Genomic DNA, 13,896 nt, shown 5'->3' on the forward strand with positions numbered 1-13,896 from the left:
AAATTAAATAAAACTTAAACATTTTTAAAAGCTTTTTATTTATTTTAACACTTGCCAGCTGATGTCAGATTATCTCCAGAAGTAGATGTTTGAAATTGCCTTTTTTTTTCTTTTTAAACCCTCTAACATTTCAACTGATATGTAATAGACAGTGATCATTTTCATCTTGGGACTATGTGTTCTTTTATTCCCAAACTTTTATTATACATATGTAGACATTTCAACCTTGAAATATTGGCACAGAAAATTTTTAAAGATGATCAAAAAGGTAACAGTTTATATCATAAGTTTATCTTCATTATTCTAAAGAATAATGCACAAAAGGTTTATATCTCAAAGGTTTTTTTAAATGAGTTTCACCTTGACAAGTGTAAGCATTGAGTGAAATACATTTTGAAGATATATGTAAATGAATGATAGTTGCTGATATTTAATTTTTGTGCTCTAGGACAAAGTTGGAGAATTTGCTAAACTCAGCAAAATTGAACTCCTCGAAGCCACTGAAAAGTCAATTGGTCCCCCAGAAATGCACAAATATCACTGTGAACTCAAAAACTTCAGGGAGAAAGAAAAACAGCTCGAGGTACTTTAAAATAGACAACTCATTTGTATTGTTTCTTATTGATTTCTGTATCTCAGAACATGGGAGAGAGAGTAGTAGTATTGATTCATTGAGTGAATTCGTATTTGTGGTTTTTTTTCACTTAGGATTGTACTGCTAATATCAGTTAAAGTGACAGAGTGAGAATGGATCTAATAATGTGAAGTTTAAAAAGGTTGACTATTTCAGCAAATACGTATTACTAATTGAATTTTTAAGGAACCAGTAACAGTATTATAAAAAAAAATTATCTCAGGAAGTTATTCTTTCATTCATTCAGTATCTATTAAACACCTACCATGTGCCAGGCACTGTGTAAGGCTTTGAGTAATAGAAGAGATACCATGTGCCATTTAATATAGCACTTCCGTTGAACCAATTCTCTCATGTATTTTTTTCAGTCACATGAGGGTAGACTTTGGAAGAGAATTACACATTTAGTTGGAATGTTGGTTATTTTCACCATTAATAAACATAAAAATGTACTTTTATAGCATATCCTTTGTAAAGGTGTTTTATTTAATGGATCTTTTTTCTACATCCCAGCAACTAAAATAAATACAGTAAATTTGCATAATAAGAAATCTTTTAGTCTGGGTGTGGTGGCTCAGACCTGCAATCCCAATACTTTGGGAGACTGATTCGGGAGAATCGCTTGAGTTCAGGAGTTTGAGACCAGCCTGGGCAACAGGGAGACCCTGTCTCTACATGAAAAGAAATGAGAAAAGTTAGCCAGGCATGGTGGCGCACACCTGTACTTCCCGCACTTGAGATGCTAAGGTGGGAGGATTGCTTGAGCCAAGGAGGTCAAGGTTGCAATGAGCTGTGATTGCACCACTGCATTCCAGCCTGGGTGACAGAGTGAGACCCTGTGTCAAAAAAATGGAAATCTGGCTGGGTGTGGTGGCTCACGCCTGTAATCCCAGCACTTTAGGAGGCCAAGGCGGGTGGATCACCTGAGGTCAGGAGTTTGAGACCAGCCTGGCCAACATGGTGAAACCCTGTCTCTACTAAAAATACAAAAATTAGCCGGGTGTGATGGTGGGCGCCTGTAATCCCAGCTACTTGGGAGGCTGAGACAGGAGAATCGTTTGAACCTGGGAGGCGGAGGTTGTAGTGAGCCGAGAACATGCCATTGCACTCCAGCCTGGGCAACAAGAGCGAAACTCCGTTTCAAAAAAAAAAAAAAAGGAAATCTGTTTTTAATTTTAGGTTCAGGGGTACATGTGCAGGTTTGTTATATAGGCACATTGTGTCACGGGTTTGGTGTGTCACCCAGGAAATAAGCATAGAAATCTTGTAACCAATTGCTTTCTCTTAAACTGTGACTTTATATACTTAATAATATGTATTTTACTGTAATTAAATGTTATTTTTTACCTTTGTCCACCAGACAGGGAAAAAAATGTTTTTATTATACTTATTCAAAGTGAATAATCAAAGGAGTTGTTCTGAGCTTTTTATAGTTATTTTAGCTTCAGATATTCTGTTCTTTTACCTTTCTGTATGTCAAACAAATAATTTCACTTGAAACACTCACCTACACTCTTGACCATCCGCTGAAAGAAAACAAGCATACAAGCATATATTCTACTAGGTTCTGAGTACATCTTTGTATTTATTAATTGACACCATAAAGGCTAATTCTTAGCTTTCTTTCATCTCGTTTCTAAGACCTTTCAGTCATGAGAGTTCATTTAACATCCTAATCCTAGTATTACTATTTTTCATTTGTATATCACTTTTACAGCTTTTGTTTAGCTTTCATTTATATGAAGTGAATTGCTTCTACCCTTCAAGTGGATGCAGCAGATATTTGGGCAAGAAGAGCCTGGGCTCAGATGTGACAGGGCTTCTTTACAGTTAGGACTAATAAATTGTAGACCCTAGACCAGAACTTGGGTATGAATGTTGCTTTTACACAGGTTTTAGGTGTTTTGTTGAGACAGGGTCTCACTGTTGCCTAGGCTGGAGTCTACATAGTTCTTAAGAACTCCTGTGAATTCTTTATTGTGAAATTTTGCCATCGTTTATTTTTCATTGTTAAAAGATGTGACCTGTTGTCATTTTTCTGTCAAACTGATTGTTCAACATATATTTATTGTAGACCTCATGCAAAGAGAAAACTGAGTATCTACAGAAAATGGTTCAGAGGAATGAAAGATATAAACAAGATGTGGAGAGGTTCTATGAACGGAAGCGACATTTAGATTTAATTGAGATGCTTGAAGCAAAAAGGCCATGGGTGGTAAGTCATAATTTTTAGAGGCAAAGTACGTGTTTCTTTAAGTAGCAGAGTAATTATGATGAAAGTATTAGTTACTGTGTATTCAAGTTAGGTGCTTCTTTTTCATTTTTGGCTTTATATGTTATACATAATAAAATTCATGTCTTTTTTTTTTTTGAGACGGAGTCTTGCTGTGTCTCCCATGCTGGAGTTCAGTGGTACGATCTCAGCTCACTGCAACCTCTGCCTCCTGGGTTCAAACGATTCTCCTGCCTCAGCCTCCCAGTAGTTGGGATTATAGGCATGTGCCACCACACCTGGCTTTTTTTTTGTATTTTTAGTAGAGACAGGGTTTCACCATGTTGGCCAGGCTGGTCTTGAACTCCTGACCTCAGGTGATCTGCCCCCCTCGGCCTCCCAAAATACTGATTACGGGCGTGAGCCACCGTGCCAGGCTTTCTTTTACTAGTTTATTACCTTAGCTGTGTGCTAGTTGTTACTGTTTAATAAATAATAATTAACACAGTGCTCTTAATTCTTCCACATTTTAGTCCTCAACAGATAGTTTTTGATTGTTGTTTTAAAGATGTTAATGATCAGAAAATTAAATCTTTGGGTGTCCTCAGTCAGGTCACTGAGAATTTATTAAGACTACAGTTCGGGTTAAAGATTCAATTCCCTCATTGCATTACTTTATAGTTGGTAGAACAAAATAGGTAAGAAAGTTTTGTAGTGTTTGTTCCAAGATTAGAATGGAAATAATTGTTACTTGCTTCAAAAAGAGTATTTGTGGCATTCTTGTTCTGTCTTCCCCCTTCTACCTACCCTATTCTATCATTTCATGATTCTTAAATTTTCCTTTCTTCGGCTTTTCTAAATTTTATTTTTCCTGTGTCCATTATTACTGCTTCACTCACTTTGTCTTTTGATTTTCCTTATTTTTTCTAAGATTGATTTACCTTTTTTCATTTTTCTTCTTTTTTGATTTACTCATATGTTTATTTTTTCTTTTCTTACCATCATCCCATTCGTTCTTATATAATGTTGCCTTAGTGTGCCACTTAATTTTTTTTTAGCAAATACTCCTATGACATGACAGGCATCACTTTCACCTACATGCTGCTTTTTATTTTTCTTTTGACCCATTTTCATTTTGTTTTTTTTTTTTTCATTTTTACCCTTTATACTTGAGTTTCTTTTGCTTCTTTATACATCCCTGTATCTCTTCTTAATTGACAGATTAGAGGTAAGTCACATTTTCGTAGCCATTAAGATATGTTTCAGATAACAGGATGGAAGTCTGAGAATCTGAACTGGTGATAGAAATAAACGCTCAGTGATTATCAGGACTGTTATTAAATCATTACACTGGTATTTACTATTTCTGAAGTTGTCCCAGAGGACAAATTTACATTAATAAACCTGTTTTGATATCAAAACAATCTTTTCTTACATTTGGTTTCTGCCTGTATCTTGATTTTTAGTATATGTGTTAGTTTAAGGTAGGGCTTTAACTTCTGTTTGTTGAATTATTTGCAAGGAATATGAAAATGTTCGTCAGGAATATGAAGAAGTAAAACTAGTTCGTGACCGAGTGAAGGAAGAGGTCAGAAAACTTAAAGAAGGGCAGATTCCTATAACACGTCGAATTGAAGAAATGGAAAACGAGCGTCACAATTTGGAGGCTCGAATCAAAGAAAAGGTACTTTTTGGTTTCAATTTTGGATTATCTGAATTTTATTTTAGCAAATATAAAAAATATTTTGCAGGTGTTTGAAAATATTTTCAAGGGTTTTCTTGTATCTTTCATTTCTTAAGTTTTTTAACCAGGAATTCTGCCACCATAGGATTTTCAAGGACATACTTATTACTGTGGAAGTGTTGCTACTTTATAGGACTTCCAAGATATAAAGAGAGAAAAGTGAAATATGATTTTTTTTAGGTACAAGAGGATTCATAGTGGTATTCCTGGAAACACTGAGCTCTTTTTGTGAATATATTATACATCTGCTTTGTAATTATACACCCTTTTGAAGGAGGGCAATATAGAAAATCTGATGTTTTTGGAATAGATAATAGAATAATATTCCCTGTATTTTAAAAGTATAACTAGATATTTTTTATGACTATGGCTTCTAACCTTCAGTGGATTTTGAAGTTAGAGATTATTTGAGAATTGTTTAAATTCCTGCTTCTAAAATAACGCAGTATAGGCAGAGATTTTGGAGATTCATGGATGCACTGAAGTCAAGGTATTGACCCCTACTTAAGAACCTCTGATATGGCTGGGCACAGTGGCTCATGCCTGTAATCCCAGCACTTTGGGAGGCTGAGGCGGGCGGATCAGTTGAGCTCAGGAGTTCAAGACCAGCTTGGCCAACATGGAAACCCTGTCTCTATGAAAAACACAAAAAACTTAGCCAGGCATGGTGGTGTGTGCCTATAGGTCCCTGCTACTCATGAGGCTGAGGCAGGAGGATCACTTGCGCCTACGAGGCAGAGGTTGCAGTGAGCTGAGATCGTGCCTCTGCTCTCCAGCATGGGTGACAGAGTGAGGCCCTATCTCAAAAAATGTATATAATAATAAAAATTTAAAACTAAATCAATAAAGAATCTCTGATATAAATTGTCAGTTGCCTCAAATATGTAGAATTATTTGTAATTAGACCAGCGGAATTTATGCTATATATAGGTTAATTTTATGAAACCAGAAAACCATTCACAATCTTTGTGTACTGTATACCCCTGATGTTGGCCACTGTGCTTGAAGATGGGTGTCAGTGATGGTAAAGGGTGGATCTTAGCCTGGCACTGCTATTGGGAAAAAATTGTATGAAACATGATTTCTGCTATTGAAAGATCATTTAGGAGATAGTGTGTTATGAACTTAGCAGTATTTTTTTTTACAGGCATCATCTCTGTTTTTAAAGGTTTTAAAGATTGTGTTTTATTCTTGTGAATATGCTACTCCAGGGTTTTTGTTACTGAATTTAAGATTGCCATTTATACAGGTTTGACTAATATAAGTTTCATCTTTTGTTTGTAAAAAAAGAAGTTATGTGGAGCTCTTCGATTTCGAGATGTGATTGTACTTTTCTCTTTTTAGGCAACCGAAAGTCAGAAAAATGACTTCTTGAGCTAGATTGTACCAGATACTATGTTGAGCAATGTCTACTGAGTGAGAAAGGCCATATCTAGGAATGTAAAGTAAACTTTGTAACAGAGGAAATGAATCAACAGTTTTGACTTTGCTACTATCATGTGGGAAAAGCTCCACTATATCTTAATTCTAATACAGGTTAAAGTGAGTTAAAATTATTGCACTCAAGTCCAGAAAATTAAACAGTTACTAAGATCAGATAAAGGTTTTAGGACTTGATTAGATCTGATTCTGAAAAAGCGTTGCCATTGGTCATTTTAAATGTTACGGGGAAAAGGAATTGTAGATATTATCTAGACAAGCCCCCTCATTTTATTGTTACAGATACTGAATACCATTGATAACACGACTTCCTCAAGGATATGAAACTAATAATTGGCAGTCATTGTTATGTTAATGATGGTTGGTTATAGTTAAGTTGTGGATTTGTAATTGCTTTTTTTGGTTCTTGAATTTTCTGTTACTGTAAAACTACTTTTGTAGTGGAAAATATGTACATAATAAATTTCAGATCTCTTAAGGAAACATATTTAACCCTTTGTTTTGTCTATTTATAACAGAAGCCCAGCTATTGTTATATTAGGCTCATTGTCAAACATCCATGAGCCTAATTTATTTATGTGAAAATCTGCATGGCCTAAGATGTTTTAGAATTATTTTCCTAAAGAAATAATTCTGAAGTGGTACCTTATGTCAGTCTATAGTAAAAGTAGTTATTAGCACCCATAGCCTTGCAACAGAACACAGTGGTTAATTTTGTTTAATATTCATGCTGTTCTTCTTCCTGCTCATTCTGTTCCAGCAGAAAACTTTTTCCAATACTTGTAATTTTTTTTTTTTTAATTCCAGGCAGGTGATAAAGTGTTATGGACAGGGCATAGCTTTTGAGTCACACAGACCTGTATTTTAAGTCCTCACTCAGCTGTCTGACCTTCAGCAAATCGTTTAGTCTCTCTGAGTTTTAGTCTCCTCAGTCAGGTGAGGACAGTAATAGTAATCTTTATCTTACATGATTAGCATGTATGATTTAAGCATACATACATCAGTGTTACTAGCATCAGAAAATTAGTTTTCCTCTATCAGAAGAAACTATTGTCTCTTGGCATCAGAGATCCACCAGAGACATGATTTCCTAGGAGGGCTCACAGCTAAGATTTATTACAGCAAAAGGATGCAAAACAGTCAGGAAAGGGAAAATGCCCTGAGGACAAAGTCTAGAAGAAACCAGGCACAAGCTTCCAAGGGTCCTCCCCCAGAGAAATCACACAGAATGTGCTTAATTCTTCCATCATCAAATTATGACAACATTTTTAAAGTCCTGTCTACAAGGGAAGTGCATTACAGACTCAGCACCCAAGGTTTTTATGGGCTTTAGGCAACTAGGCCTTCTAGCAGCATGTTCTTAACTTCCAGAATGCAAGAAGGAAAGCAGATGTTCTGCATCAGCCACATTGTTTGTACAAACACGCACAGTGAGCCACTCTTATCAGTTAGGAAATGGTAGAAACACTCCCAAAATCCAAATTTCCAGACAACAGCCAAGGACCGACCTTGCAAACAAGCCTTTCCAAGAATAGTAGTCTTAGTCTATAATGTTGTTTTCTGTATAGCCCTGTTTTCTACTATGTTTGAATTACATATTATAGGTGTTAATGATGTGTAATATGTGTCTATAATATGTCATGTATGTGTTTTATGTGTTAATGAAAAATATCAAGGAGGTAGCATACTTGGTATGATAGAACTCTGCATTTGAAATCAGACCTGATTTTTTATAATTAGTTTCCATTTTTTAGCTATGTATACAGGTTACTTGGCCTCTTTTGAGCCCTACCAGTCAGTAATATTTGTCCTGATTATCCTGTAGGGTTGTTTTTAGGATCAGATGAAATAAGACAGGAAGATAAATGTAAAGAGAAAAAACATGCATGCGTATTACTGCAACTGTTTATTAATATCATTAGGAATAACCTTTTATAGACTTGCAAATAACTGTTGGTATTTTGTTGATAATTATGGATTTTGCTTGATGTAAATTGTTGTGGGTTAACTCGATATTTGAATGGGCAGGGCCATATAATTTGCTTGAATGAGTTTTTAACTAGCTGTCCCCCCCTCCCCCCGGTTTAATTTTACAGGCAACAGATATTAAGGAGGCATCTCAAAAATGCAAACAGAAGCAAGATGTTATAGAAAGGAAAGATAAACATGTAAGGTTTCATACTAAAATTTTTATTACATTAAAGTTTGCTCTAACTTTTGTTTTCAAATACAGATTATGAGACAGATTCTTGTTGGGGAATGGCCAAGATCCTCTGCATTCTCTATTTCTTAATCCGAGGGAAAGTAAGATTTGGAAGTATAGTAGTTGCTTAGAGGACAATTGTGGAAAATTTCTCAAAACTACTAGCAGCTGTGCCTTATGATCTTTGTAGCTGGGTGGCTGTAGTTTTTTAATAGGATAATGGTGGATTTGGTTACCTTAACAGCAAAAACTAAGCTCTAAGGGATTTATTCTGTTGTTGTTTAAAACACAGAAATAGACCTTTTATTTTGAAAAATCAGTGATGACGCTTATGTAGAAAATGCGTATGTACCTTTATGCATGATTGAAATTAATGAGACAAAGTATACTTAAACTATGGAACTTTTCGTCTTTTTTTTTTTTTTGAGACAGGGTCTCTGTTACCCAGGTTGGAGTACAGTGGTGTGATCTTGGCTCACTGCAGCCTCCGCCTCTCAGGCTCAAATAATCCTCCCACCTCAGCCTCCTGAGTAGCTGGGACCACAGGTGCATGCGACCACACCCAGGTACTTTTTTGAATTTTTGTAGAGATGGGTTTTTGCCGTGTTGCCCAGGTTGGCCTCGAACGCCTGAGCTCAAGCTATCCACCTGCCTTGGCTTCCCAAAGTGCTGGGATTACAGGCATGAGCCACTGCCCCTGACTGGAACTTTTTATTATATTTTTATTGTTGAGTTTTACTCTGTTTTGATATAATCTTGGTTTATAGCTCCAATTTCTAGAAATGAAGACACTTACATTGTAAAACTTTAGCCTACTGCAGGTAATTTATTGCTAAGGAAAAATCTTGTTTCAATTTGTAGTATCCTGTTTTTGATATGTGCAGCTTCTCAATCTGAGAATATAAATTAAAAGTTTTTAAAGTTTTTTTTCCTTTATAATATTGTTTTTTCTTAGTAGATTTTTGTTTCTTTTCTTACTTTGGTTTCTTGCTTTCTTCCTGGAGTCTTTCCTTGCTTATCTGAGAATCTTTGGTTCTCTTTATGGTTAAAAGTAAGGCATTAAAAGGCTGATTACAAATTTTTCGTGTGTGGGTGGGCCTGACGACAAAATTATGTTAGGATGATTAGGTAAGAAAGTGGGCTCTTTTGCTAACAGATGCCCAAATATATGTGTGTTTCTATTCTTCAGGACCATTCTGAGACTAAGTTTTGAAATTACCTGCCTTGGGGGTAGACATGTAACTTCAAGCATTTCTGGTGGTTGAAGCATTGTGTTAATCTCCTAGTTCTCAGCCTCACCCCTTTTTCTATCCCTTTATTTTAAGTCCCAGGCTGCTCATTTAATTTCTCCAAAGAATTAACCACAAATGTTCACAGAAGCATCTTGGTTGTCAGTGTTATGTGCTTAGGGTTGTGTATGTTGGGGGAAGGGGATTGGGATAAGAAGGAGGATATGAATAATTGCATTCTATGTGATGTTGTTTCTACTTGGCATTTCCTAGTCCTAAGAATTTCTGGGATTTTTATTTGTTTTTATTTTTTAGAAGGAATAATCAGTTCTTCACATCCCTTTCTTTTTCACTCACCCTTTACACTATGGTTCCTATAATATACTGCTAAATTTGTTATTTGTTTTTCCATCTTCTAAGTATTTATTAAACTTTCCATTTAGTGATCTCTCTTCCCTTTCTTTTGTCCTCATGGGATGGATCCCTTTTTACTCCATTCCTATTATTTTATTAGGGTTAGGCAGAAAAAGACATAAAACTCATCCTGTATCCCCAGACACAAATACAAAGTTGGTAGATTGCCTCATGTTGAACTTCCCTTATATTCCTGTCATAAATTTTAATTGAGGTTTTAATATACTGCTGTATTCAACTATAAAATTTTGTATTTAGGATTTTTTGAACTGTGTGAGATTGGCCTATAATTTTATTTTTTGTTCTTTCTTAACTGGTTTTGTTTTCAGGCTTATGCAGACCTGGTAAATAATTTAATACTCTTGGATCAGTTTCAATCATTTATATTTCTTCTCTTCCTATAACTGATATTTGTGTATCCATTTTTTCCCCCTTATATTTGCCAGGGCTTGTCACTTTGTAAGTCTTTTCAACTAATTTTTTTAAAAAATCAACTTTATTTTTTGTTGACTATTTAATAATTTCCTCTTTCTTAATTTATTTTTCTGCTTTGAGTATTTTTTAACGTTCTTGAATTGTAAAAAGTGTGTTTCTTTTATTTTTCATCTTTCCTAATTTTTAATAAATGCATTGTAGGATATAAATTTTTGGGCATCATTTGGCTACATCTCACGTGTGTTGTTTAGTAGGCTCTTTGTTTCAGTTTAAGATATTATAATTTTTATTTAAATGTTTTCATTTGAGGTTACCTAGCAGTTCTTATTGTTTTAATTTCTATGGATATGGAATTTTTTAGGCTTTTAAAAAATGTCAAGTTCTACTTAACACTGCTTTATGGTCAATAAATGTGGCCTTATGACTTTTTTAAAGAATTTTTTGAGACTTTTTTTTGGCTTTTATTGTGTGTTTGATTTTTGTACCTATTCTTCATGTATTTGAAAAGAATGTGCATTCTGTCTTCAGGTGTGGACATATGTATACACACACATACATACATACGTTAGAATAGGCTTACTATAATTATGTATACTCGTATGTTCTACTTTTTTGTTAACCTACTTGATTTAGTTTTTGTTGTTGTTGTTGTTGTTGTTGTTATGAGACGGAGTCTTGCTCTATCTCCGAGGCTGGAGTGCAGTGGAGCAGTCTTGGCTCACTGCAGCTTCTGCCTCCCCGGTTCAAGCAATTCTCCTGCCTGAGTCTCCCAAGTAGCTGGGACTACAGGCATGCACCACCACGCCTGGCTAATTTTTGTATTTTTAATAGAGACAGAGTTTCACCATGTTGGCCAGGCTGGTCTCAAAGACCTGACCTCAAGTGATCCACCTGCCTTGGCCTCCCAAAGTGCTAGAATTACAAGTGTGAGCTACCGCACCTGGCCTGATTTAGTGATTTTTAAGGTGTCAGTATCTCCTTCTATGAGTATAGGTTTGTCTATTTTTCCTTGTAATTATATCAGTTTTTGCTTCCTAGATTTTAAAGCTTTCTTATTTTGTTTTTATTTCTGTACCATGTTTTAGTTTATGTGCTGTAAATAATACTGGGTTTTGTTTTGAAATTTTTTTCAATTTGATGGCAAATAAAGGAGTTTAAACAGATGAAGAAGTTTAAACAGTTCACATTTACTGTTATGTTTTCTACTTATTATACTTTTTACTTGATTCCTCCTCTCTTTCTATTTTCTGTTGCTATTAACCAAGGTTTTCTCATTCTATTTTTTATTCTATAGGTTGAAAGTTAAATTTAATCCTATTCTAGTGATTATCTTAAAATTTTAAGTGACACATTGCTAACAAAAGAGTTCATCAGTATGTTTATTCTCCCATCTAATTAAGAAAAAAAAATTAGGAAGCTTATACTTTCTCTTCCTGTAATCCCATGTCAGTATCATCAGAAATTTGACTTGTGGTTATTTAAAATATTATTATTATTATTATTATTATTATTTTACTGCCAGTATTGACATGTTGGGTATCTCTAATATGAAATCTAAAAATGCTCCAAAACCCAAAACTGTTTTGAGTGTGTTGACCTGATGCTCAAAGGAAATGCACTTTAGAGCATTTTGGATTTCTGGATTAGGGAAGCTGAACCTGTAAGTATAATGCAGATATTCAAAGGTCTTAAAAAATTTGAAATCCAAAACACTTCTGGTGCTAAGCATTTTGGATAAAGGATAATCAGCCTGTGTTTGGATTTAATGATATGTTTTGTTGGTTTATTTGATCGTGTTGCTTTTGTATTATACTTCCTCTGGCTTGCTAGGAAAGGAGAAATAAAGAGTTCTCTTTTGACTAAAGTTCCATCCTTTTACTTTAAGCCTATTTGTGTCTTTGAATCTAAAATGTGCCTCTTGTAAACAGTAGATAGTTGGACCATGATTTTTTTGGTCCTCATTAGCATAAAACCAGATATTGCAGAAAGGGGCTTGTTATGAATAATAAAAGACATTCCTGTCACTCAGAAAATTCCAAGGGTTTTAAGAATTCTGTACCAAGAACCTAGGACAAAGACTAAATATATATGTTTATACCACAATAGTTCTTTTATATTGGATAGGAAGAAAAAAAGTTATAAACAACAAAATACATTTATGTTATATTTTACATTTATCTATTTAATTACCTTTGCGGGTTCTCTTGATTTATTTGTGTAGATTCAGAGTACTGTCTAGGGTCCTTTCATTTCAGCCTTAAAGATGCCTTTTAGTATATCTTGTAGGGGAGGTTTCTTTTAGTTCATTGAACATATTTAAAATCGCTGTTTTAATTCTTTTCCTATTTAGAAAAAAAGTACGTGTGCTCACTGCCAGCACTCATTTAATTTTACATAAACACACTCTGAGGCTTAACCAAATCTGACTGAGTTTCAATGTGAAAGTAAGCACCACCAGCAAGTATTCTCAGGGCAAACAGAAAAAGGGTTAAAGCCCCTTTGTCTTATAAGTCCATTTCTGTACTTCCTCAGGTACTTTTTCTGTTGACTGCTTTTTTCCTGAGTATGGGCCATACTTTTTCCTTTATTTGAAAGTGTTACAAGTTTTTGTTGAAACTGAACAGTTTAAGTAACATACTCTAGCAACTCTGGAAGTCAGTCCCATTCCCCTCCCCAGGGCTTGATGTTGTTGCTGTTTCATTGAATATGTTGTTGGTGTTTGTTTGTTTAGTGACTTTCCTAGTTCTGTAAAGTTCTTATTCTTGGTCATATGTGGCTACTGAAGTCACTACTAGGTTAGTTTAGTGGTTAGCTAATGACTGAATCTGTATTTCCTAAAATGCCTGGAACCCATGTGTTTCCCAGTCTTTGTTGAGGATCTCTGTGTATATATTGGGTCATGCCTTCATCATTCAGCCAGGCAGTATTCACACTTTACTGAGATTCAATCATTTTTCTTCAATAAATGCTCCTAAGATTGTTGAAAACTTTGGTTAACTCTGTCTCAGCCTTCGCTTCCTATTTGCACACAACCACAAAGTGAAACAGAGATGAGAATTTAGGGTCTTCTCAGGTCTTTCTGGATCATGTACATAGCCCTGGGCATGCACACAGTCCTGCTAATGCACATGACCTTCTAGAATCCCAGGAATTTCCAAAACCTCATATGGTTTGGGGAGAAGCTCATTCCCCAGCCTTTTCTTTTAAGATTTTTGGTTAGCTTATTGTTTGCTGTAACTGTTATCTGCTTCAGGCAGTTGTGATGCTAAACAATTGCTTCTGATTGTTTTTGACAAATGCATCCAAGGAAAAGGCTGTTTTGCAGTGGTGAGCTGTGAGTCAGGTCAAATACAAACAAGCCTTATACAACTAAGTTTTCCCAGGAAACTGCCGGGTAGATCAGATAATGACATTTCTCTGAGAATGAGGATTTATTAGGTTGGTGCAAAAGTAATTGCATTTTTTTTTTTTTTGCCTTTATAAAAGAGCTCCAAACCTGTTCATATCTCTCCAGTGGCTGCTAGACTGCAGGTTTTCACTATGATTGTGGGCTGTTGCTTTTCAAGGATACCACATGAATGGAGC

General features: G+C 35.2%; 1 protein-coding gene across 4 annotated transcripts in view; it reads left to right on the forward strand.

Annotated features, from left to right (window-relative positions):
* The window catches only part of SMC5 (structural maintenance of chromosomes 5), a 96,828-nt gene that overhangs the window by 19,928 nt on the left and 63,004 nt on the right, over positions 1–13,896 (forward strand). For 2 of the 4 annotated variants that reach the window (XM_003806365.7, XM_008952927.6), the window contains exons 5-8: positions 449–583; positions 2,709–2,849; positions 4,369–4,530; positions 8,127–8,198. In XM_003806365.7, the coding sequence (XP_003806413.2) occupies positions 449–583; positions 2,709–2,849; positions 4,369–4,530; positions 8,127–8,198 (510 nt within the window). The remainder of the gene's footprint in view (positions 1–448; positions 584–2,708; positions 2,850–4,368; positions 4,531–8,126; positions 8,199–13,896) is intronic. The other 2 variants (XM_034967602.4, XM_055091885.3) reach the window with 1 other exon arrangement.

Source organism: Pan paniscus, chromosome 11, assembly GCF_029289425.2.
Source record: "Pan paniscus chromosome 11, NHGRI_mPanPan1-v2.0_pri, whole genome shotgun sequence".
Lineage (NCBI taxonomy): Eukaryota > Metazoa > Chordata > Mammalia > Primates > Hominidae > Pan > Pan paniscus.